The 26,161-nt window shown below is 40.3% G+C and overlaps 1 protein-coding gene across 3 annotated transcripts; it reads right to left on the bottom strand.

The window, feature by feature from the left end:
* Nucleotides 1-347: 347 nt before the first annotated feature.
* On the bottom strand, nucleotides 348-25,649 carry TOM1L1 (target of myb1 like 1 membrane trafficking protein). Of its 3 annotated transcripts, none has more exons than XM_030013299.2 (15): nucleotides 25,407-25,646; nucleotides 25,106-25,190; nucleotides 22,742-22,820; nucleotides 16,582-16,731; nucleotides 16,033-16,152; nucleotides 14,355-14,465; nucleotides 13,562-13,678; nucleotides 9,337-9,470; nucleotides 7,098-7,158; nucleotides 5,521-5,638; nucleotides 4,540-4,636; nucleotides 3,956-4,016; nucleotides 2,982-3,063; nucleotides 2,619-2,691; nucleotides 348-1,662 (listed from the first exon to the last, which is right to left on the bottom strand). In XM_030013299.2, exons 1-15 carry the CDS (start codon nucleotides 25,462-25,464, stop codon nucleotides 1,599-1,601), a joined length of 1,410 nt encoding a protein of 469 aa, XP_029869159.1. In that variant the 5' UTR covers nucleotides 25,465-25,646; the 3' UTR covers nucleotides 348-1,598. The 3 variants fall into 3 exon arrangements, with proteins under 3 accessions (XP_029869159.1, XP_029869160.1, XP_029869161.1); XM_030013300.2 differs by having other exon boundaries at nucleotides 14,355-14,462; XM_030013301.2 differs by lacking the exons at nucleotides 2,982-3,063; nucleotides 3,956-4,016 and having other exon boundaries at nucleotides 25,407-25,649.
* Nucleotides 25,650-26,161: the final 512 nt, after the last annotated feature.

Below are 26,161 nucleotides of genomic sequence, written 5' to 3'. Positions count from 1 at the left end.
TTTTGCTTCTTTTAAATATGGAAAAGTTCCGTTAGCAATCATCCATTATGGATTACCATACTGAAATAGCCTATTTTAATTTATTACACTTCAGCGTGCTAGGGTTTTACCAATACAATTAAGCTGTAGGGAAAAAAATCAATCCACCTCAAATCCTATTTTCAGCAGTATTCTCAGGCTGCTGTCCAGACCATTGCAAATAACGCAAGAAAAATAAGAGTAAAGCAGCTTACGTTTTCACCTGTGCTTACAAAAGCCCCCAAACTTCTTCAAGGTTGTTGTTTTGATAGAAGTAAGGTGTTCTAATGGTCACACAGCAAACTGCAAAATTGCTAACTGCAATGAAACACCCGTGATTCACACTAAAATACTTCCAATGCTATCTACAATTGGTATTTCATGGAATACACACGTTATCTGGTAAAAACTCAGAAGTGATGAGGGTTAACTTCTCAGTAAGCATTTGCTTTTATTTGGAATTTTATGCTACAAAAATTGCAAAACCGACTGAGAACTTAAACAGTTAACATAATGAACATTTAAAATGCAGTATTTCACAGAAAATTAGCTTATCAGCTATGAACATGAACTAAGTTCTCAAATTTTATATCAATTATAAATTCAGAGAACTATACCTGTTAAAGTGCACATTTTACATTCAGCATTAAAATAGATAAGGCACTTTAATTATTAAAAGATAAAACTGTTATTAACAGGGTTAAACAACTTGATTAAAATAAATGGATAACTATTGCTCATCTGCATTGTAGATGATTATTTTTTCCTTCACCAGAACAACAATCTCTGCAGGGCAGGAACATTGAAAGAAATGATTGATCCCCCTCCAATATTTACTCAGTAAAGAAAAGCAACAACAACATAGGAACAAGCAGGTTTTTTTCTGTTCTGTTAATCATGGATGACAGCACCTCATGGCCGAGCTCAGTTTCTTACCAAGACAAAAATCCAATTACATTGCAGGCTTTTAGAAAGAAAACGAAATCTGTATTCATAATATGAATGTAGGAAAGTAACACTGCATGTCTTCAGGCATCTATCAAGAGGCCCAATTTTAGAAAAGTCCTACATATCAAAACCCCCTTAATAAATTCCCAGGGAGATTAACACAGACAGCAATGAGGCCAAAATAGAAACTGGATTTTGCAGTTTCTGTAAACATAACATTCAGTTTTGTTTGCTGCATAAAGGGGTAAAGCAATACAAAGGAACCGTTAACTTGAAAGAAAACCTTTCTTCTATAGTTGCAAAAGTCCTTTTTGTTTACCTGTGTCAGGTGTCAAGTGTTACTTCATACACAGGTGAATTTGAAAATCATATTTTAAAGGCCCCTAAAATACTTTAAAAATAATCATGCAAGTCACCTTGAAGAGTCCACAGTTGAACATTTAGGATAAATTATCAAGGTGTAGATCCAAGTAATGCTTCAACTTCCACACAGCTTAGTATTCCAATACGTATTGCTTGTTGTGTCAAAATACAAAACCTGTTCTGTTATTCACTTGTACATTATTGGAAGCACAGCACAGGACCAGCATCAGAGAATAACGTGTGTTCAGTAGAAGACTTCACCTCCACCTTCAGCAGTCTGTATTCTTTTTAACTTCTGTCTTCAGCACAACATCAATTTCTTCATAAATAGCTCTGAAAGAGGAGGAACAGGGCAACTCCTACATCACAGTTGTTTCATTTTGACAAAATATACCCATGAAATCCTGCCCAAGCATGAACTGCCAAGAGTTTATAGTGTTTGCCTAATGGAGTAGCATCAGTTGCAGGATGCTCAGGGTTCCATGGAAACAAAGACCCAATCCTGTGGTGCGTCTGTGATTATACATTTAATGAGATACCTCTGGACATTGTCACTTTTGATGAAGTAAGTTTGGGAACAGGACTGCAAAACACAAATGGCAAGCGTAACCACGTGGCATGCAATTTCTGTGCTATTAAAAAAAAAAAAATTTTGTTGAGATTTTTCTACCTCAGAATTTGATGGTTCCTCAGAAGTAAGTTTTGTGTAGACGGTTCAAATTTTTTTGCAATTACTGGTAGAAAGGAGAGTTCTGCCATCTGTTTAGTTTCGTATTACTTTCTATCTGACTATTTGGCCCTCTAGAGAGCCCCAGCATCCATTCCCTTTTGTAGCTTATATTTAAATTGAGGATTTTCTTGATATGCAGTAGAACAACATTCTTAAAAATCACGATTGCTCTGAACAGGAATTACTTTGGTTACACTGTTCCAGAACTACCTGTGTTGAAGTGTCAATGAGCTTCTGCTACCAGGACCCTTATCACCTTTTCATATCACTGGATAAGATTTTAGTAGATCGTTTTTGACGCAGCATTACTCCACCATTTTTACAGATGCTGTTCAATCAACACACTATAGGAGTTTATTCCTTAATTGGTTATGCCAGAAATATTGGAAGAAGATGTACAAAATGCAGCCACTCTCATTTAATTTAGCGATCCAGTTTGTCAGCTTGCTCAAGTCTAAATAGTGTGATCTGTTTTGTCACTCAGAAGAAAAAGCCATCTCAGAAGCCTTCTTGCCTTTGACACCTAAACCGTATATTATCTATTTTAAAAGTTACTTACTCAGTGGGAGCCAAGGGATCAAATTCCATTATCTCGTAGTAATGAGGTGATTGTGACTTGTTCTTTGATGCAGCTGAAGAATAAAGACAGGCAGATAAAGCCAGATTTAAATGTAAACGAAAAGCATGCCTACGGTATGTTACTTTTTTGTATCTTCCTGAAAGTAGCAGATTATCTCCTATGTATCTAGTTGCTTTAAATGCTAAAATGGACAGACATGTTTAAGAGAAGCCATGAGCACTATAAGATTTTGGGAATGTTTGTTGCTGCCTCTAGTCTTTAACAGCTGTTATGTAAAGCCCTTAAGTTCTAACAAGAAAAATACATCTCCATGAAAGTTAGGTGGTCTGCAGTATTTGTTACCTGCTGGTGACGGTCCATTTAATGATGTAGAAGTTTGCAGATTTACTGGATTCAGAGGCACTGGGCTTAAAAGAGTCGCCAACTAAGGACATCAAGCAAAACAGTGCATGAACGATCGTTCTATGAGAACTGGTTTGAATTAACTTATATAACTGCTGACTTATCTTTAGAATCTCAGACTATAGCAGGTAAATTCTCAGGTCAATAGTTATATATCTAATCTCCATTCTCCACACAAAGTTCAAAACATCTTTTAGTGTTAACTGTAGCACATTTGTATAATTTACTTCTGCGTAATTTGTTACACTACACGGACTCAAAGACAGCAGTATTCACAATATAGGTATCTGCATTTACTTGCAGTTTTAAATAGGGAATATGCGCATGCGTTTGAGGGCTGCTTCTCATTTCATACTGCCTACCACAGAAAAGCATTCAAATTCATAACATCACCTCAAAGCCCCTTCATATTATTTGCATTCCTTCTGTCATGGGTGTTTTGCCTGCAGCATATGCCATTTGTCCTACACTGTACTTGGTTTTTAAGTGTTTGGGGTTTTTGGTGGGTTGTTTGAGGGGGAGGGTGGTTTTGGGGGTTGGGTTGTTTGTGTTTTTTTTTTAATATCTTGTTTGAGATAGGAAATACGCCAGAGTAACATAATGGCAGCAGGAGGAGACCTCAGCTTGCTTCACACAGCAACAGATTAAACACAAATAATAAAGCAACTGCTTTCTGCAAACTCCCCTGAGATTGTGCTGGACCCTAGAAAATATGCTTTCATATTAGCACCTGTGGTATCAAAAGAGGAAAGTTGGCCTGATCACCAAATATGGAGTGTTCCCTGATGTATGGAGAAGGGCCACTGAACAGATCTTTGTATCCCAATTGGACAGCAGTCGGAATACATCCAAAGAGTTCTCATTTTGACAGTTGCTAGCACAGAATAATTATTCTGAACATGAGTATTACTCACATTACTATATGAATGTCCAGCTGGGTTGCTTACACTATTGTTCTGTGCTTCAGCTGCAAATCTAGGAGAGAGTAATACATTGAAAGTAACTGAGAAACTATAAAAACTGTATATTCTGATTGTTACATTATTTTTTTTGCTGGTCTGTCTACCTTATGTCGCAACTGCGAGCAGCATGGGCAGGTGGGCCAGTGTCCCATTCTCACATAAAAGGTAGGGAACTACAAGGACACCTCTCCTATCTTAAACTCTTCTTATTAACCCGTACAATTCATCTGTTTCTCCCTTTCACCGGAGCACTGGCAACACTCAAGCAGAAAGTCATATATATCTCAAGTATGTTTTGACTGTTGAGATAAATTTATGTCTATGTCTAAACAGTGCTGCAAGGAGTAGTGTATTTTTAAGCATGTTAAGCAATGTCTAGCACACAGGTAGTTTTCACTCGTTTTACTGGACTAATGTGTAAAAGTAGTAAATTTGTGTTCTCACAGCTTTCTATAAACTCATTAGATGAATTACAGAGTACTAATACCTCTGAAGATCTTTTATCTGTTACAATTTCTTGATAAGAGATTACTCACGGGAATTGCTGAGCTTTTGTTGTAGTTGCTAAATCTAGCTGTGGATAAATTGATGGATGATGCCTGTTTTTATCTTCAGGGTGTGCAGATATGCAATCTGAAATTCAAAGTGATAATTAATGATCATTTAAACATTATTAAGCAAATGTTAGTTACTTGTACTATGAACATTGAAAGGGTAAAATTTTGTTTGGAAGGCATATAAAGAGTCTGAAATGAGTTGCTGTTTATCACATGAAAGACAAAATTTTAATAACTCTGAAAAGGTTTTAGATGCAATGTATTTATCTCCTTAAAATGTCAGAACAACATCAGTAGTGCTATACATGGTAGATACCACTTAAAACTCCTTTCGCTATTTCTAAAAGATTAAAATGGAATTACAGGCATTTATTCCTGGGGGCACATTCACATCTTTAACTTCAGTATATGGCCTCCCCTAGAGCGGATAAAGGAGGAGCTTCTGCAAACAGGAATTCTCGGTACCAAAGTCAGGAGCTTTACTCACTCCTCCGACTATGAAAGAAGTCTGAAGTTAGAGGAGATGAGTACCTTTCTCAAAGTGAACTGTTTCTAACACCAAGTGCCTCCTGAAAAAACTTAGGACATCAAGAGGGTATGAGAAAAGCGTATCTGTGTTTCTTTCTTCCAAGCCTACAGAACAAGCAACCACCAGACTGTTTTACAGTCTTCATTGTAGTAGAAAACAGAGCATGTTCTACTGTTCAAATTTACGTAATGGGGGAAAACAATTATTGCTTCTACTGTAAACAAATTACAAGGAACCTTATACTATCTTACATTTTTTTTTCCTACATACACACATCAATTCTCCTTTTAAGGAGATTTAAGGAACATCCTTAAAGTTAAGGAGTATCTTTGTTTTCTTTCTTAGAAGGAACTTCTTGATTCCTCCACCAAGCTCTTGTTGGTTTGCTTTAGGAAATCAGACGGCAAGGGAAACGTGCATTCATCACTTACTAAGGCCTGAAGGAGACACTGCAGAGTCAGTTTGCACCACTGTTGACACAGGAGATGGAGAATCTATGGAGAGGTCAAGTAGATCACTCGAGGGAGCAGATGGCTGTTTCCTGTATAGCTTAACATTTGAAAAGGAATAAAGTTGTTTGGGGTTTTTTTGTGTTTTGGTTTTTTTTTGGGGGGGGGGGGGCTTGTTTGTTTTGTTTGTTTGTCTTTTAAAGGAACTTGTATAGTTTTAAACAAATAGCTATTTTCACAGAATATAAACTTTTAAAATCATAATATTAAAAACTGGCAAGTATGAGAGAAGACCAGGATTTTTTTGTGTGTGCGTGAAACGTAGCTAATGAAACAAAAAATGCTTTCCAGAAAAGATCAGTTTCAGCAAGGTTGCTATTTCAAAAAATTAAGGAAAACAATTCCAAAGTAGGAAACAGAACCGACTCAATTCTAAAGAGCAACCGTGATCTTGTTTACATACAGGTTTGATATCGATCTTCTGATTGATCCTGCACAATTATTTTCATACTACTTATTTGTGTTATTGAGATTTGATACATACTTAGGAGATTGATTTTTTTCAGTCCTGTTTTGGATAGGAAAAGTTCAAAATCACAACAGTTTTTCCTAGGACACAGAAAAGGGTTCCATTTGTTTTGCCTGTGAACGTGTTAGAATTAAAAATGTAGCCAACCAAAGATTTTAATAAAACCACATCTTGAATTATACGGGTTTGGTCACACCAGATTAAAAATAAATAAATAATTTTTTAAAAAGATGATGCATTTTAAACCTGGAGACTCCTGACTAATATAAAAATGCACAGACTGCACCATTTGGACTATTAACTAATCCAACAGCACATCCATCAAGCAAAAACATCCACCTACATAATCAGAATGTATTAATAGTGACTTTTCAAGGAAAACAAGATCATCTTGTACCCTTTTTTAATAATTGTCAGCTGTACTTCAGCATTCACAATGCAGTCATTTTCATATTGAGGCCTAGGTGACTACACAATTATGGCTTAGCAGAAGGTGAAACATGCAAAACTACTTTGGGCAATATAATTAACAACCATAATTATCAATCAATAAAGGGTAGTCATTAAAAATTTGCTACAAGCCATCATTCACAATTCAGAAAAAGCTTTGACTCAGAAAAAAACACCAGTAATAGTGAATACTGATAGTGTAATAGTATTTCAGTCTATAAATGCTTCAAAGAGAACAAGTGAAAAGGAACATTATGGTTCCTCATTTTGTATATGGCAGATAATAGTGCTTAGCTGTCGAGGTAATAAACCAGCATTTGAATAGATATCGCTCTCATTTCTCCTCACCAAGCGTCCATCTTAGATTTGACATTATTTGCTACTTTAGGTATGTGAATTTGCATGAAATTCTGCAAGTGAGACTTTGGAAAATCAGTAAGAGTGGTATCAGCCTGTTGTCTCCTGTACCTCTCAACTAGAGAATAAAATCTGCTTATATCAGAAGTGTATTCTTCCACAATGAACAGAAAAAGGAATGTTTACAGTGCTGCAGTTCACAAGTTCATCTATAATTACTCACCTCTGTGCGTTCACGTTGTATTCTCTGATTCTCCAAAAAACGAACTCTGTTTCGAGAGAACCTGTTGAAATTGCAGAGTTAAACATTCATTCTTACATTTCTGTGACGTTCATGCCAGAGAGGTAACTATCAACATGCACTATGCCAAATCTGGCTCCCCCTGACCAGAACACTCTTCCAACTGAGTCCCAGGAAGCCTTCTGTCCTCAGAGGTCCCCACACTCCCTCACGGCTTCTCAGGACAAACCACACACCTATTCTGGCACACAGCCCTCTCATTACTTCAGGCATTTGAAATATTTTTTTTTTTAAAAAAAGGAAACCAAAAAATCCACCTGCATAAATATTTATGTACTAGGAATTATAACAGTCCTACACTGGGTCCAGAGGAGACACAGTCAAGCGCTATTCAGCATCCATAAGGTCAATCTGTTTCAGAAGTAAGAGCCCTAAGTGGTATTGACATGAGACTGTCTATACAACTGCATTTGCTGTTCAGGGTTACCATACTGGTGAGACCCACAAAGATAGTATATATGCAGGGAGAAACAGAAGAAAAAGCCTTTCCAACTGCAGAACATAAAATATTTATCTGAAATACAGGAAGAACCAAAAAGTTGCTAGAGACACTAGAGGGAGCCATCGTTACATACATGGGGCCCGTTTATTGCACAATCGTGATTGCTCCTGATTTAATTTGGACTCTACATTAATAATCAGAAACAGACAATGCAGCATGACTTGTCTTCAAACAATACATATAGTATGAAACAGATGCAGCTATTTAAAATCAGTTTGTCCTCTACACATCTCATTGTTCAGAGGGAGTTCCAAAGAACAAGTCTTATGCAACAAACATTAACCAAATACACTTTAATACTTATCAACTCTAAAGTGCAATGCATCTACACCCAGGAAGACTCATTACATATAAGCCATAACATTATAGTACTAAAATGCAGTAGTTTTCTGTCCAGTTTTACAATGGCCAATTAATTGCTCCTTCAATCATCAGGTGAGTCTTTCATAAGGAATTTGTTGAATTATACCCGCAAGCTACTATTCATAGTTCAAAAGGTTCTTGGCCTCGCCAGTATTCATCAGTCGTAACAAAAAAGTAAACCCACATCTGACTTCAGTGGATTTACAGAAGCTAAACAGAATTCCATTTTTGCTTTACTAAAATGAAAAACTTCCTAAAGCAAGAAGTGAGCACACAACTCTTTCAAGGCAGTTACTGTAAAATATGGCAACACTGCTGTAGACATAAGATTTAAGGATAAATGAAAACTAAATGTTGTCAAGATTAGGCCCAAAGTTTGTGCCATGACGCTTAGAAGAATTAGTGATATTTTCAGTGCAGCATTCAGAAGAGGATTAAAACAAAAAGATGACTAAATTCTCTAAATCTGCTAAATTTAATCACGAACCATTGCACTTGATGCACAATGACTTCTAGAACATTTCTTAGCCATGGAGGAGATCAACTACTTAACATGGAAGGCTAGTTCCTATTAAGCCAGAATACTCTCCATGAGTATACTCGTGATATTTTGGGGGACAATACTGGAATTTTGAGTTTAAAATTAATTTGTTTTGCTAGCATCTTGCCATGCTACCAATGACATAATAGACAAATACACAGGATATCAATGCAAGCACTGCAGTGCTTCCATGTGTGAAAGAAAGAAACATTTTCTGCTGTAAGACAAGTAGAACAGCATGTTTCAATCCAGCTGAGAAAAGCAAGCAACTCTCTTAAGCATGCAATGAGGCAGAATGCTATTCCATGGCTGATTTCTGCAGTAAAGCTGTCAAAGCTGTTTAGAAGGAGAACAAGTATTCTTTCCTGGAAGCATATACACTTAAGAGAGATAAGGACCATCACCAGTACCAAAGGGTCTGTAGCAGGCTGATTACAAATTCACTGTGCACTACCAAAAAGGAATGTCAAGTTCCAAAATGACTTTTGTGTGCCTCCATCTGATTTCCTGGTTATGCTGTTAACTTCTTTTACCCCATTCTAATGGTTTTCTAACTACCTTTATGAACTATTTCTGAAGTGTTTAGGAGAAGGCAAATACATAATTTTCTCTTTTTCAGTCTTGTTTCTTTTCTGGATTTAAGGATAAAATCTATCTCCTTGTGGAGGATCAACATTAGACATAGGAACCATCTGTGTCCATTAGGTACACTTATTCAGTTAGGATGAATGTGAGGAGAGAGGCCCTGTACTTACCTTTCATGTCCCAGGAGGACATTATTCAGATCTTCATTTACTTGTATTAACTCAACTATCACATCTTCATTCTCCACTGTCACCAACAATTCCATGATCCTTTCCTGCATCATTCGACAGGTCTTATACAGTTTCTGCCCAAGGCAGGGGAAGAAAAAAACATAAATCGTAACAGTGGTCTCCAAATTTGTCAGTTCTGGAGAAGAATAAGACACCTGAGCGTTGCAGACTCACAGGTAACATTCCTTAATTTACACAAACCGCATGCATACCAAACATTGCAAATAGCATAATTTTCATGTCTTTGATCTCTGCAAGCCAGGTTGACAGCTCCTATCATCACAGCCAGCACTCCTACCCAATCCCTACCTCTTGACCCACCTTTATTTCTAAAGATGTGTCTGTCTCTCAAGTCTAAACTACAAACTGCAAAATAAGTAAGATCTCTAGGTGATGCAGAACAAATTTGATCTGATCCTGTTTGAAGCTGATTAAACTCAGCAGGATACTTCACATGGATGTAATGGATGTGATCCTGCTCAACATCTGCTTGCAGAAAAGACAATAGTAGTCTAAAGGACAGAAATGCTCTGTGACACAACTCTCTAACTCTAACTATTCCTCTAAGTGGGGAAGTTTGGATGCACTTGATCTATGCACTTTTTGAGAAAGTAACACAAACCTAGCAGAATCAGCTGATAGGAGAATTATGAGAGTTTACTGAGCAGAATTTTGCATTATTGCTAGTTGAAATGAAAGATAGCTTATTTGTATTACTCTCCACTGCAGATTTTGCATGTTCAAAGAAACAAATTCTTTAGCAACAGGAACTTCGACTCAGCTAAAATTTCCCCCTGCCCCCCGCGGTACATTTGCAAATGCTGGCTCGCTCCTCTTAAGGAAAAAAAAAAAAAAGGAGGGGGAAATTACTCTATTTGCACACTGCTATTCAGAAATTGCTCTGGTATTATTTTTGAAGTGATCTGATTTTTCCTCAAAATACATATACTTCACGTAAATAAATTATTTTATTTATGTAAAAAAAAAATTTGCACCCCTTTGCCAAATCTGCATAAGGATTACAGGGTACTGTACCTTTCAGTACTGTATCTTCATAGCTGTCGTGGTTTTGGCTGGGATAGAGTTAATTTGCTTTCTAGTAGCTGGTACAGTGTTATATTTTGGATTTAGTATGAGAATAATGTTGATAACACACTGATGTTTTCAGTTGTTGTTAAGTAGTGTTTATACTAAGTCAAGGATTTTTCAGCTTCTCATACCCAGCCAGCAAGAAGGCTGGAGGGGCACAAGAAGTCGGGAGGGGACACAGCCAGGGCAGCTGACCCAAAGTAGCCAACGGGGTATTCCATACCATGTGATGTCATGTCTAGTATATAAACTGGGGGGAGTTGGCCAGACGGAGGGGGGTGGATCGCTGCTCTGGGACTAACTGGGTATTGGTCAGCAAGTGGTGAGCAATTGCATCGTGCATCACTCATTTTGTATATTCCAATTCTTTTATTATTATTATTGTCATTTTATTATCATCATTGTTATTTTCTTCCTTTCTGTCCTATTAAACTGTCTTTATCTCAGCCCATGAGTTTTACCGTTTTTCTGATTCTCTCCCCCATCCAACTGGGTGGGAGGGGAGTGAGGGAGCGGCTGTGTGGTACTTAGTTGCTGGCTGGGGTTAAACCACAACTAGCCCAGGATAAAACACACAAAAATGTATTCAGTTTAATGTCTGTAATTAAATTTAAACCTCTCCAACTCCACACTTTACTATCTGATCCGCATTTAAAAAATGTGTATTTCTTATGACTCCATTATACAGGCAGACTAGCTCCTTTGTAAGTATCAATATTCAATAGAGAAGGAAATGGAGACACTCATTTCAAGCATGGATTTGCTAGGCTTTGCTCCTACCCACAATGATGTATGCAATCTTACATTTTGAAAACTGGAGTTTTACAATGATGGACTACCAGCTGGTAAAACAATCATCAGTCATTCCAGTGAGTTTGTGCTAATTCTTACCAACTGATGATCTGGACCCAAATTCCTGCACGTCCACCAAGTATGTTTGTTACTCTTCTTGGCTGATGCTGAGTTTCAGCTATTCTTTAACTAACGTTACTGATCAGCACAACATTTCAAGTGAGATCTGCCATCTCAAAGCTTGTCCAAAACAGGGTGGAGAAAGGGAGGAGCCTAGTCACTAATGAAGCTACAGAACTGAAAATATGTTGCACTGATAAAGTTTACCCTGTTACAGTTTTCACTGAGAGACCCCAGATAATCGGAAAGACTGAAACTAATGTCTCCAAATCACTCAAAGCCTAAACAAGCAGCTCTTTTAATAAAGAACTTTGCTCTCTGACAACAAAAGCCTAATCCAAGCAACCCAGGTAGAGCCACAAACAAAAGGGAACATTAAACATTGTTAAAGGAGCAGGCTAGCCATGCTTGATGCTTTATGCCACTCAGTGCACAGGGAAAGAGAACAGAGAGAGCAACAGAGAAATTAACATAGAAGGAATGAGTTTTTAGTCACTCTCCCACAAATGAGAACTCCACACCCTGTCCTCAAACTTTTGCCAACAATTTTATTACTGGGAGTGTCAATAAGAATCCACTGGTTTACTCTGGGCAACCTGATCTGTGCATCCACATGTAGAAGGGCCATAGTAGGAGACAGGAAATGAAAGACATGCTTTTCCTGTTTCGCAACCAGAAACACTTACCTTGTCACGGACTGGACAGAGGTGGCCAAGCATATTAAACCAGCATATTCTCCTACCTGGGGTATCTTTCACTGGCTGGTTAAATCATCAAGGCCAGTTTGCACCTTGGCAACCTCCCTAGTGGCAGTAGCACTACGGAAGTCAATTATTGTGCACAGAACAGCCGCAGAGTAGCTGCTTAGGTGGTGTCCATTGCTGGAACAACCTATACTCAATCCTTTAGTGCAGGCAAAGCAAGCCCTCTGGAACCTATTGCAACAGCTATTTGCCCGTGTTTAGGGTCTACTCTGCTCAGACCCGTGCTTTGCAGGCCCCTCCTCCTTGGGCTTGTAGCTCCACAAATCTCTGCAAAAGAGACAGTGTGGGAGATGTGAGGAATTTCCAGGGGAGCAAAAACCACTGAGAGATTGCACCTGTCTCCTATCTGGTTCCCCTAGACCAGCAGCGCTGCCTGTCATTAAACATGAGAGACAGTGGCAAATTGCTGCTATCTCTCCATATCTCACTTCCAGTTGTGAACCAATCCATAAATGGACACAGCTGAACAGCATGACCTTGAAGGAAAACCAACAGCACCCAGTAAGAGTTCATTGCAAAGGAGAAACTCTCCACTGGGCAAGAGAATCACACTGAAGGCTTGTAAAAATTAGATCAGTTCTCCAACACATTTACTGCTGACAAATTACCAAAAATGCTTCCTCATCATGTAAGTTCAGAGGTAAGTTTAAAAACAGAAGGATGTCATAAAAGCTTTTTAAATTCTTGCAGACAATATGAAACAGAAAAATGTCCATTGACATAGGTCACTAGTGAAATACTAAAGTAATACTGCATTTTTAATTTCTAAAATAAAAAATACACCACAAGCAAGTAGAAGAAATGACATCACAGAAAGAAGAACGTCTGCATGTTCACTGTCAAATCTAAACTGGACTATTGCAATACACTTCCCTCAGGCTACACTTTAAGAGCACATGGATTCATCTATAGCACAGCAAACTCCCAGTCTTTGAGGTCACGCACATAAAACCAACGCTTCATATTCTTCACTGGCCTTCAGTCTGCCTTTAAGGTACTGGTAATAATAAAGAGAGCACTGAAAACTCCAGGACGGATACAAGAGAAAGGCTGTGTCATCATCTATTTTCCCACAAGGCAATTGTGTTCAAATGGAATGTTCTCGGGGCTGTTTGACAGAACATGCTTAACAGAGAACGCTCCATTATGAAATTCCTTTGCCCTTGGAATTCCCTAGAGCTTAAATTTGCATTGCAAGCTGTATTGTCCTTTCCTGACTATCTAGACATCAGGGGAAGGTGAAGGAGGCAAGAAAGCTGAGCAAAACCAGAGGTAGAAACCTGTTGTTGGATTCCATTTGGCAATCTGAATCCAGATGTTAAAAGAAAGGATACAACACATTTTAAAATCAACTTTGACCAAAGCAAACAAACACACCCTACCAATGAATTATCGCATACCTGTAAAAGATTCATATCATCCGGATTTTCAGAGCCAGGAACATTTTCTTTTAATATTGATGACATGACTCTCACGTTCATTTTTGCCATATCCAGTTCACTGTACAGTTTCCCAATCTGTTGAGTTCAACAGGACAGAATATTGTGTAAGTGAACAGAGAGAGCAGAGTAATTCTTGCCTCTAATACATACTTTCTTCCCCATTAGGTATAATATGGGCCTAATTAGCATTATTTTATTCCAGTAACATGCCATGAAAATGAATGGAATTTGCTCAGCTTTTATATGTGCAGTCAAAATAAGATCCAAATCTGATAGTACTACTCATTTTCCTTGCAGTTAATCCCTCTCACTAATGTTACTGTTACTCTTTTTAGTTACCTACAGGCCAAGCAGGAATGGAAGTGAACTGTCCTTTCCTTCCTGCTTTTTAGGATAATCTCTTCACACAAGCCTTATGCAAAAGTAAGTTTGGCTTTCGCACTTATCTTTGAAGTAACTTTTATCAATTTGTATAACAACATCGTTAGACATCATTCGAGATTCTCATGCTTGAGTAAATGATTCCACTTTCTGGTTGAGGTACAGCCTTGCATTTATTGAACCCACTTCTGCCTACTTTGCCTTGGTATACCACCATATAAAACATCTTCAGGAGAATAAACCTAAAACCATGGATATAGAGCTGTGCCACTTGAAATGATGGTCCCTCCCAGTGGTCTGGTTATTGAAATCACACATTAATGGTACGTTTCAAGTGAGCCCGCCCTCCTCTAAACCTGTAGTACTGTACCTGTTCAGGAGTCAACAATAATGTTGGGCCTGTGGGAAGAGGCAGTAAAGAACGTTTTGCAGGATTAGCAGAAGATGGTGATGACTTTGCAGAAGGCTGAGATGAAGTCTGCTGAAAAACAAAAGAGCAGAGCTTGAGTTTAACAAAAGAATTGAAGCAGACATCCAGATGAGAGAGCTACACAACATATTTGTCAGACTAGACAACTGGGCATTAGCTTTCTCATAATCAATGCTCCCAGGGAATTCGTTGAGCAAGGTCTATTTACAAGAATAAATCTAATGGATGTTTTGTAATTAAAGGAGGCTTGGAATTCAGATATCTTTTAAATGGGTTTGCAAGTAAATTCCATTACAGGATAAAGTGGGAATGGCTAAGAACAGGCTAGCTCCTTGAGCTCTTAAGCCTTCTAACAGCCAAGAGCCCTTCCCAAAGTGCCACTGCAATTTTGCAATGAAGGATAGTTTAGAATGTCATCACACCTGGAAGCAGTGGAAAGGTTGGGGCGTTAAGTCTGCGTCTCTGTAGAAGATGAACTACAAAGGCTTTTTGGATCGAAAAGCTGGAACACTTCGTCTGCAGAAAGCTTTGTTTGCATTGAATTTGAACTGACTGCTATAAAAAAAAATCCAAATCCAAAACCCAACCTGCACAAGACTATACACTTAAAGTCCCTCAATTCCTAGAGACCGAGGTAAAAATTGTGTTCAGATCTGCTGTTGCTGAGATCAACAGAAAGTTTGCCACTGATTTTAACTGGCAGATACACGTGGCAGACAGAATCATCTCTACTGTACTTGGTGAGGAAAAAAATTATTGTCTATTGAGAGCATTCTCCACACAGCTTGTTCAAACAACCTTTAAATACATAAGCTTTTGTGCACTCCACTATTCAATAATCAAATCAAACTCAGGATAAATGTGAATCAGTCCTGTCTGCACTGATTATAGACATCTAATTCTGTAATTGCAAGGTTCCGCCCAGAGGTGGATGGCTTTCACACTTCTCAAAACCCTTGTGAAAACTCTTCTAATAGAAGAAGAATTCTGGAAAGAATGGCTTTAAAACATGTACTGTACTTTCAGCTGATGTCCAGTGCTCAAGCCTTACTTATATTTAATGTCCTAGATGCTACACAATGCTACCCACGACATACGCTTAAATAACATTTATTGTGTACAGGCTGTGCAAACAGCTGGAGAGATATATAGACAATAATCTTTTCTTCTAGATTTCTACCTCTCCTGGTTTAATTTTAAAGATAGATAATGCTCATATTCTGAACAGTACGTGTTTTCTTGAAAAACTTGCTCATTTTAGTTGAGGCTTTCAGAAGTTGACCAGTTTGTAGCACTCAGCTCTCATTCATTTTGAGGTAAACAGCATGCCTGAATCCTTTACACACTTTGAAAGTCTCAAGAGAGAGAGGCTTCCTTTTTGAAAACATATCCACAACTATTATATAGGCCAGGTTTCTTTGTTGTCATCTTAGCTGTTATAATTGAAACCGATTCCTGCTCACATGCTTAAGTGGGTTGGTCATATTCTGCCCTGGAGCATTTAAATTAAAAAAAAAAACCAAAACAAACACACCTTCTTTGTCTACAGAGCTCATACAATTAACACATCCTGTTTCTGATTTACAATGGTTAATGAAGTACCCTTGTGTATCCCCACCTTAGGTCCCCCTCTGCCGGTGTCGGAAGACGGAAACTCCACTCCCTTCTTCAGCAATTCTAGATAAACTTCTTTTACTTCGCTCACATCCACCATTCCTTGGAAACCTCGGGCCCACGTCTAGTTTTGAAGTAACAGGAACAATAACAGTCACAGAAATGGACAGTCAGTGGATCAGACAAGTGCTTCTAAAACATGTGGTACTAAAGGCAGGTCATTCCCTCTATCCACTCCAGCTAACTCCATTCAAAGCAGCAGGAACCACAAAAGCTCTGAAGTTACCTCTCATCCTGCTTGCTAAGTGCAGCCACAGAGGGAGCACATACACAATCTGGGAAGGGAATATAAAAGGTGGAGGTTGACGGTTTTCCAGTTCTCTCCCTTTGTCTTCCAGTCTGTGTTACCCCTGCATGAAGGGGGAGCAGCAAGAATAAAGTCTGCTTCAGGAAGAGGTTCCCATGAGTATGTTACATCACAGAAATGGGCTGCATCATTAAAAGTTTACCATATAGCAGACACACAAATACTTACTGTTTACTCTAGGCTTACCATGATAAAGGTCAAGATTTTCTCCTGCATGTCAATTGGCAGATTGTATCTTGGATTCAGTAGTTTCACCAGCTTGTCTTTACAGAAATCTTTCTTCACAACTAAAGACTGGAATCTTGGGCCACAGTTCTCTATACACATGTCAAGCAGCTGCACACACAAAAAGCTTCTGTTACACAGATACTAGGAAAAAAACCCACCAACTTGACTGCTTTTGTTTCCTTTTGTTTAATTTTTTCCAAGGTGTTATGGGGAAGAGTACGAGTGGATATGAACAGGTCATTGCCAGCTATCTCACTAGAATGTCTGATGAGGTTACTGCAGGGAAACAGTAGCTCACTGTGTGCACTGTTATACATATACAATGCAAAATGAGATGTGTTAGCCAGAGTTATACTAGTTGTAAGAGAAGTATGGTCACACTTGTTTCCACGTCATAGCAGTTACCAAACACAGAGTACCTTAACAGCATGAAATCTGTCCATAGCTTAAAAAATTACTTGTACAGATTCAGTAATAGAATTAATTCATTGCCTGCCACATAGGTACCCTGGTCTGACAGATTCTGAAGAGCTCTACAGGAGAAGAAAATAAGCTTACTAAATGCCTCTCTTCTAATCTGCCCTGTAAGCGAAAGACTAATGAAAAAAAAGAAAAGAACAAATTCAAGAACTTGGAGTACAATTTCTCCACGCATTTTAAAGGTCACCCTGATTTGAAACAGAACAGCTGAATTGTTCCAACTGTCAGATTCATCTTCATGAAAGAAGGCTACTTCCAAAACTCTGCTTGGAATGCTTAGAGTAGGATCCCTGCAAGCAACATGTCTGCCCTATCAAATATAGCAGTATGGGATAATGACATAGTATTTCTCCGTTGTACAGCTGAAGATGGCTGACTACAATTCCCATGTTACAGAAGAGATATCAAAAGCTGTCACTATATCCCAGTCACCTGAAATCAGGCCAATACAAGTCTTGATAGGAAACTGGGGTCAGTAAGAGCAGGGGCAGAATCAGGAACAGAACGCATCTTGCCTGGCTCAAATCTGGAGATCGACCAGAGCAATATAATGCCCCATGTAATGAAAAGTGGCCATTCTTGTGCTTTTTGCTCTTCAACCATATCTTTACTTTCCCTCCCAATTTAAGAGGCAAGATGGAAAGGTGAAAGCAAAGGGTAGAAATTAACAAAATTTTGCAAAATTTCATGGGTTTTGAGACAAAACTTCCCCTGAATCATGCAACAGATAGGCTATATTCTCAAAAGGATACACAGATTTTAAGGGACACTATTGTAATCTTGATAGAAGTAGGTTAAATACACTTTCCTATTCAGAGCAGACTATATTTGACTAAGTTGAAATCATTTTAGTAACTCATTTTCTAGCCTCAGGACTTGGGGATTTTTCTCCCAGTGTGATCAGGAACTTATGGGAGAACAGGTTTAAGACCAGAAGAAAATACATTGCTGAAATGAAAACAGGGCAGAACAAAGAGACGCTGGCAGACTGCTGTGCAAAAAACTGAGAGATAATTACAAAAAAATCTTGGCTTGGATCATTATTTTTCATTTGAAAGGGTACATGAAACATATGCTAATAAGCCAAGTCATTTGCCTGTGCAGTACTTCAAAGATGGTCTGTGTAAAACATTTTCAACCCAGTGCATGGGAAATTTGGTATGCAACTCCCTATTACTAATTCCCTACTTAAGGGACTGAGTATTTACCCTCTGAATGAAAGTGCTGAACTAATGGGCTAGATCCTCTACTCAATTATGTCAATCCAGCCCACTCACTTAGAGCGAAACTAAGCTGGTGTAAGAAAAAGAAGAATTTGACTCAATTATTTTTTACTGGACTGTTCATGAACAAGCCACCTTCATGCTAATAACACCTTTCATTAGAATTTCAATATGGTTATTTATCATTGTAAATAGGACTCCACCTTCCCAAGCAGTTGCATTGGAATTAATAGATCCAAGGTGGCCAAGTCAACCACTGCTCCACATAGCACAATGGAATCTCAACAGAAACATGTTTTAATAACAGAACTGGCAAATTAACTTCAACCAAACCATTAAACTTCCTCTAAATGACAGGCAGGACCTGAGAACTGTTGGAATTGACAGCCCTGCTATGTTCCAGGCTAGCTGATACCAAACATCCAGCTGAGAAGAGATCTACACTGAGTGAAAATGGGGGCAACTTGCACAACCAAAGCCCTCTGGTTCACATGACAGCAATACAAATCTAAAATGATAAAAGGCATCTGAACAGAGGTGAAGACAAACTGTAAGGCAGAAACAAAAAGGAGAGGAGTTGGTGGGTATAACAGAAAGTCAACTACATTCCTTATCAGTAGAGACCTCACTCAGAATTCAGTAGGACTATCTGCTCCTAAAGCAGCCAGGTATGGTCCATAAAGCTGTAATGAATGGATGTAGTTTGTGACGGATACTTCTCAGACCTAAGGTGAATGCAAGAAAACACAGATGAACAGTTTGCTTATTCATATTTCTGACTCAAAGGGACCAAGTCATTAATCCATCTACAGGATTACACTCTACTAAACATATACTGATGTCCACCCAGTAAAGTTTTTGAACAGCAAGACACTGTTTCCAAGTGACAGCATTTAAAAGAAACCTGTACAAGCAGCACTCATCAAATACAGTGTAGTAGCTATGTAGACTTTACCAAGATTCTGCATTTCAAAAATATTAGTTTTTCAGAACTCTTGAATTTTTCAAATTACATATATATATATTAAAAAAACCACAGAAATATGGAAGTCTTTTGCTCCCACTCAATGTCCTTTTCTTCTCCTTTTTGCCCATATATAACAAAGTGTAATAAAATTGACTAGGACTTTTTTGATTAAGGAACTGGAGGGCGCTCTCATGTTTTTGGTTATTTAGATCCTCTGCTTTGTGAAATGTTAATTTAACAAAGGAAAATCTGAAAGCCACATTTGCCATGCTAAAATTTTCTTACATCTGAAAACTTACAGAATATTAAAAGGAAAACGAGAAAAAAGCCTAAGGCAAAAAAAAACAAACTCCAAAATTTAATTCTAACCAATGACTTCTTTTAAAATATTTTCCAACAATGCAGAAATGAAACAATAATTCCACCTGAAATTTCTGCCCGCTGCTTTGTATGTAAGAGTGTATGCGTGGACACAGGTACAGAGGGACACATTCCATAAACTACTTCCCGATGTGCTGTTCAGTTCCTAAGACCTTATAGGCACCAGAACTGGGGCACTGCAGTAAATGCTTTACAAAACCAAGGGAGATCTACAACTGAACAAGTGTCTCAGCGTTCACTACGTAAACAGTTTACGTATCCGAAGTCTGTTACTAATAAGAAGTCAAATAACACATACACACTTTGTTGGATTCCTGCCTAAAAGTTCTAATCCTCTTCACTCTGATTGCAAAATCACCACTGCCAAGCCTGATCTCTTGGCTTTATCAAAGACTGCGCATGAAGCAACTTCATGGCCTGACACATACACCTCGATCCACGTGACTTCACAAGCACCAGGTAACTTCAGTAGATCAGACTGCATGAAGCCAAGCCATAGCTAACACATTATACAGCTGGCACTCACCCTTCTTCCTCCAAGTAAGTAAATAAGCATCTATGAGCCAGAAGGAAGACGACACTGTTGAGATTTAACACGTCTCAGTGACAGGATCAGGGCTAACACGTGCAGTCGTGTTACTTCAGATGAAGACTTTCACATTTCACTCTGTGTGTAATCTCTGGGAATAAGCTCTTTAAGCATTTTCATTAGAAAGATTAAATTCCAGAATTTCAAGGTTGAGTAAATAAAAGTGGATCAAAGTACATTTCAAAAGAAAAGCTATTTGTAGATCTGGTGCCTTCTTAGTTGTATCTAATGTAGGTAGGAGAGACAATTTGATGTAGAGTGTCAAAAGCTGGAGGGCCACATTTACTGTAGGAAATACAGGCAATAATTTACAGTTCATCAAAAAAGAGCCCTTATTTTTGTAGCAATTTGGGAGAAAAACAATTTTTCAGAGATAAGAGTTGCACAGGAAGGGGGGGGCTTGTGTTTTAGGAATTGAACATTATTTCTGTTTTTCCATTTGCAACAATTTGCTGTTCCAATCTAAGCATTTCAAAATGGGAAATAGGAAAAACTTCATTAAGGCAATCAAGAACACAAAACCAGAACATATAGCACATAGAAAGACTGATTTGGGAACAAAGGAGTTAAAAGTCATACGTGGTCAGCAATAAGATCAAAGGAAAGGTTTTACACATGCCAAACTGATGGCAGTACTGGTAGAAAACCAGAAAAAAGGAGCCAGGGGCAGAGGGAGAGGCAAAAGATAGAAGACCTTACATAAGAACAAAAGCAGGAAGAGGGGGAGTTAGAGGAAAGGCTCTCGCACTTCTTTTTTGGTTTTTAAAAACCAAAAAAAAAATAAAAAATTAAGGAACTCAGGGAGAAGAAACATACAGTCAGAAAACAGAAGCTGGGCCAAAAGGATGTGATTGCCTGGCAGGCACAGTAACATGCGTACACGTGACTGGGTGAGAACAGACATGGAGAAAGGGGCCTGGAATAGTAAAGAGACTGTGAGAAAGCACTGAACTACAAGCACAACTGAAACCTAGTACACACTCCATCTGTGAGCAAATACAATGAGCTTCCAGGTCAACGCGATAAAGTTCTTCCTTGGATACACCTGAAACAAGATGTTTCTCCCACTTTTACGTTCTTAAGTGCTAAGCTATAATGTCACCTTGGGTATACCTGCAGAGTAAACATCCAAAGAAAGGCTCCTAAATGTAAGCACTGGGTTATCATAACTCCAGCTGACTGTGTCAGATATTCAGCAAAGGACCTACGTGCACAAAGACTGTAGGAGAAAGAAAGCAGATCTGATACAGGGATTGCAATTACAGCGGAAACCAAGTGTTTCTGTTATGCAAACACATAGAACACACAGAAAGGTGACTCATGAGGCAGTGGAGGAGGAAGCCAGGAAAGAAGTGTGGAAATGGAACAAGCTGAAGGTATACATCGGTATGTTTAACACGTTTACCTGTACCTCTTAACTTGTTAGGAGACACTTGGGCAATTGCTAAGTGTCCTACAATTAGACACTATCGATCACCTATCTTCCTTCATCACTTCTCAGCACATATTGATATAGATAATGATTTTGCACAACAAATACCAAACCCATGAGTAATAGTATTTAGTGTAAGGCAGACAGGCCTCTACAACCTCAAAAAAGGAAATGGTGAAGAAAATACTTCTAGACAAACAACGAAAGACACAAATCCCCAACAACTTGAAATACAAATGGTACGATACTTCTCACAGTTGCACTATTGTCAGTCAAGAGTAATTCAAGTTGGGAACTCTGGACTTATGACAGCGTTAGGAACTTCCTGTTGCTGCCTACGTTATCAGTGTAGTGGAAAGCAGAGAACTATGTTAACATACTGCAGTAAACCTTAAACTGACTGAAATCACAATGCTTCCCCAAACTGGGATAGTTCAGAAACACTGTCAGATCCTGGAGGCCAGGTTACCTCAGTTGAGGATACTCCCAGCCACTCCAAACTTCAGTCGTAACATCTGAACCTTACGTGGCTTAGCCTGTGTCTTGCTCCCTTGCTTAACTTACCATTGTTACCCTTTCATTCAAGTTTCTCATTTATACATGATAACACTTACCTTTACAAAACAGGTATTGCATGTTCCACCATGCTGCATACCACGCTCAGTTTAACTAAGATCAGTACCACAAGGCGAGTAATAGAATGGTCAAATGTCACTTTTGTGTAATATCTCAACCTCCTTATCTTTCACAAACAGGTAGGGCACTGACAGAGGGACAGTCACTGGAGTAAATAAGAACTATACTACTTTTACATAGTACAAGTTTAAAAAAAACAAAAGTGCAACAATAAATTTAAGAATTTGCGTCATCCAGGACTCTATGGAACGCCAGTAGACCATCTGATCTGCACTGGGGTAGTAATGTAACACACAGACAACAAAGAAAACATCCGGGAGAGTTGTGTCAGTGATAATTTGCATGCCACCTTATCGTTTAAAATGTTTTCCTTCTCAGTGTCTAATTAATATAAATATAGCTGTACTTACGGACAGGGTAAGCCTGATCTCCTTATGGTTACAGTTTTTTGAAAGCTTTTTCTTTAGTGCTTTAACTGCATCTTTAGGCCTGTGACAAGAAATTAAGTAGAGAAAGTTTCCAGTAAAGTTAGACTGTTTTTCTAGTTCGTAACTTCATCCAAGAGCCAAAAATGCTGGCCTGAGATATGGGACCAAATTCATCCCTGTATTTACACCCACATAAAACTAGCGCAATTGCCCCATTGATTTCAGCAAAATCACTTTGGCATTGAGCTAGAGTAACAAAGCAGTGAATCAGGTTTGTTACTGCAGACTGTGCATTACTCCAGAGACTTGTGCAGAGAAATAAAGTTATTCTCTTCTGCAAAGCCTCCTCCAAAATTATATTATTTCATTGTTGTACAACAGATTTACTTATCTAGCTTTTATTGCTATGAAAGGGAATAACTATTGCCAGCTGCATCAAGAGTTGACTGGTACCTATTTTTCACATACGATGCAATTAAAAAATATTCTTCTGGGAGTGCTGTCAGGAGTAGGGGTGTCTTGGCTAACTTCCAATCTTATAATTGCAGGATGCTTTTAAACTCATCTGAATAATCACCATGTACGGATGGACAACCCATTCCACCCCAAAGATAGTAGCATTTCTAGCCCAGTCATTTTGATTTCTATATATACACCCTATATCTTTTAACTATCTATGTAGGAGGAAAAGGGTAGAAGATGGTATCAAGCTTATCACATGTGGGAAACAGTTTTGCCTGATTAATACGGGCTATCTATAGCGTACAATTATTAGGGCCAGCTCAATGCTCATGATCAACAAAAACAAGATATCCTAAAGTCTCTTTAGGATCTCTCCAGAATCTAAGATGGAGCAATAGGCACAAATACAATGTTTCAATAAGAAAAAAAAAGAAATCTTTGTTGAAAATATGTCAAAGCCAATGAAATTAAATTAGTATTTACCATTACTGCATTTTTCAATTTGAAATGTTGTTGTACTTCATCAGAAAAAGAGATTTCTCTATTTTTCTCAATTCTGTATCATACCCAGTCATACCAGTAGGGCATCAAGTGATGGCCGGGAGCACAAGAGAGAAGAAAACTTTCCCTTGCAGAAAGCTGTACTACTACTATTCTACTCCTGCTTCTTGCTTCTCTCACTGAAGCATCTGGAAATGCTCTGGTCGGGAGCTGGATATTGCATTAAAATAACCATTTGCTTAATTAGATACAGCAGTTCTGCTGTTCCTAGTATCCTGTTACAGACTGTGACTAGTAGTAGTTGCCTAGGAGGAAGTTATAAGGAGTTCCTCTGTAAGCATAAGCTGTGCACAAGAGGAAATAGTTTATTTAAAAAAAGCTCTGTTGCATAGAAGCTTCACGTAAAAACTAACGCTGAGGGTCAAAGCGTGCTGTTGCTTACGGCAATGACCAGAAGGGAGTTATTACTGACCTTCCAAGCTCTAAGAGCCATGGGTGAGAGTGTCGGATCCGAAAAAAAAAATGAAAGGAAAGAAAAGGTAATATAAAAAAAGATACTTGTGCAAAAACTAAGGCATACCTCATTCTCCTGGAGAAAGCTCTCCAGTGTTAAAATATGCCACTGCTAGCAGTGAGTTCGTGCAGTACAATGCTGAAGCAGATCTTACATGAGAACAAATTTCCTTCTCCCCCCTTTTACAGGTAGGAACAAGGAAGCACAAGGCAGCAAGTGGCTGAACAAACCAGGATGTAGCTGTTCAGTGCAAGAGGCCACCTCTGTCCTGGGAGCCCTGGGTACATGCCTTCGTAGGATGGATCTCACTGAACAGAAACCCAGCCGTCGCTTCACTCCTGATGTAGGTCGGCTGAGAAATTGCATAGTGGGGAACTCGGCTTAAGTTAAAAGCACAGAGTTTTAAATAGTGTCGTAGGCAACCAAATGCTCAAGGTCTTTTTCCAGGCTGGGTTTTGCAGAGCACTGGGGTACCCATTTAGCCTGACAAGCGGTACAGGTTACACGAAAGACGTCAGACCCGGGTGAGAAACCCAGGTTACCACCTTTCGCTAGCGCTTGTCTATGGGGAACAGCCTACAAGTCTAATCCCTCCAACTCCTGATGGCTGACCACGAGGCACCGAGACAGGCAAAACTCTTCCCCAGGGACCAAAAAGACCTGCTCCCTGCTGCTGTTTCGTTTTGGGTAACTTTACGCACGCCGCCTTTTCGATTTTGCCCTGCCCTCGAGCAACGCCGGTGCTACCTCCGAGACGAAAAACCGGCTCTTGTCATTTCCCACCGGAGAAGGGGGCAGGTCACGGCACTGCCGGCCCCTCCGACACCGGTATGCGCCCCCCCCTCCCCGGGCCCACAGCCCCCGCTCACCCCTCCTCCGTGGCGTTGATCACGTCGCAGATGTGCATAAACTGTCCCCACTCCTCCGTCTGCAGCGCTCCAAACGTCGCCCGGTCTGAAAGGCCAAGAGCAGCCCCCGTACAGCCGGCCGCGGACCCCGAGCACCGCCAAAGCCGCGCCGGACCGGCCCGGGCGGGAAGAACGGGAAAGCACCGTCCCTCCGCACGCCTCACGGCCCTGGGCGGCGAGGCGGGAAACGGCGCCCGCCCGGCTCCCCTCAGGCGGGCTGCGGGGTAGGGCGGGAAGCGGCGCCCCCCACCCCGTTACTCACCGATCAGGCTGCCCACGGCGGTGCCGAAAGGGTCCTTCGGAGCCTTCGCGAAAGCCATGGCCGCTGCCGGCAGCGTCGCACGGCCTCTGAGGGGCGGCAGCCCCGTCCCGTCCCGTCCCGTCCCGCCGGATCCGGCCGCTCCCTTCCTGGGACTGAGGCGGAGCCGCCTCCAGGTACCATCGCGGCTCCTCGCCGCCTGATCACGTGCGGGCCGGGCAGCGCCGCCCCCGCGGGGCTCGGGGCAGGGGCTCCCGCCGGGGCAGGGGCTCCCGCCGGGCAGGGGCTCCCCGCCGGGGCAGGGGCTCCCCGCGGCACCTGCGGGGCCGCTCCGCTTCTGTCCCCGCGCAAGCGAGCGCTAACGCGGCGAGGGGAGCTGCCCCGCTCGGCCGCGGGCCGGCCTGGAGCGCGGCCCTGCCGGAGGGCTGCCCCGCCCGGGGGGGGGGGGGCTCTGGCAGGCCGGTCCCTCACGGCTGTGCCTCACGGGGCGGGGGGGGGGGGTGTGTGTCAGCCCCGCACCCCTGTCCCGGACCCAGAGCACCCCGCCGGCTTCCACGCGGGATCACGTAGCCATGTCCTCCTGTTCCTGCTGCTTGGCCAGTATTTAACATGTGGCAAAGTCGGAGGTTCCTCAGCCATCTCCTCAATGGGACTTCATAGCTGAAACCACGAGAAACTTGGCACTTCGTAAGGCGAAGCTCAGAACACCCGGGTCGAACCCACCCCGCGGCTCCAACCTGCCTGTTGGCACCTGTGAC

This window comes from Aquila chrysaetos, chromosome 5 (assembly GCF_900496995.4).
Source record: "Aquila chrysaetos chrysaetos chromosome 5, bAquChr1.4, whole genome shotgun sequence".
Taxonomy (NCBI): Eukaryota; Metazoa; Chordata; class Aves; order Accipitriformes; family Accipitridae; genus Aquila; species Aquila chrysaetos.
The sequence above is the reverse complement of the archived record's forward strand: the minus strand, read 5'-3'. Positions and strand labels throughout refer to the sequence as shown.

Bases quoted from the DNA above. Each gene is read 5' to 3' on its own strand.
- TOM1L1 (XM_030013299.2), bottom strand. From the start codon at position 25,464: ATGGCTTTCGCGAAGGCTCCGAAGGACCCTTTCGGCACCGCCGTGGGC. The intron at 5,639-7,097 runs GTGAGTAATTAT...TCAAATGTTAAG, and splicing joins TACAACGTGAACGCACAGAG to CTATACAGGAAACAGCCATC. The intron at 1,663-2,618 runs GTAAGTAACTTT...CTCCTCTTTCAG, and splicing joins GATCCCTTGGCTCCCACTGA to AGCTATTTATGAAGAAATTG.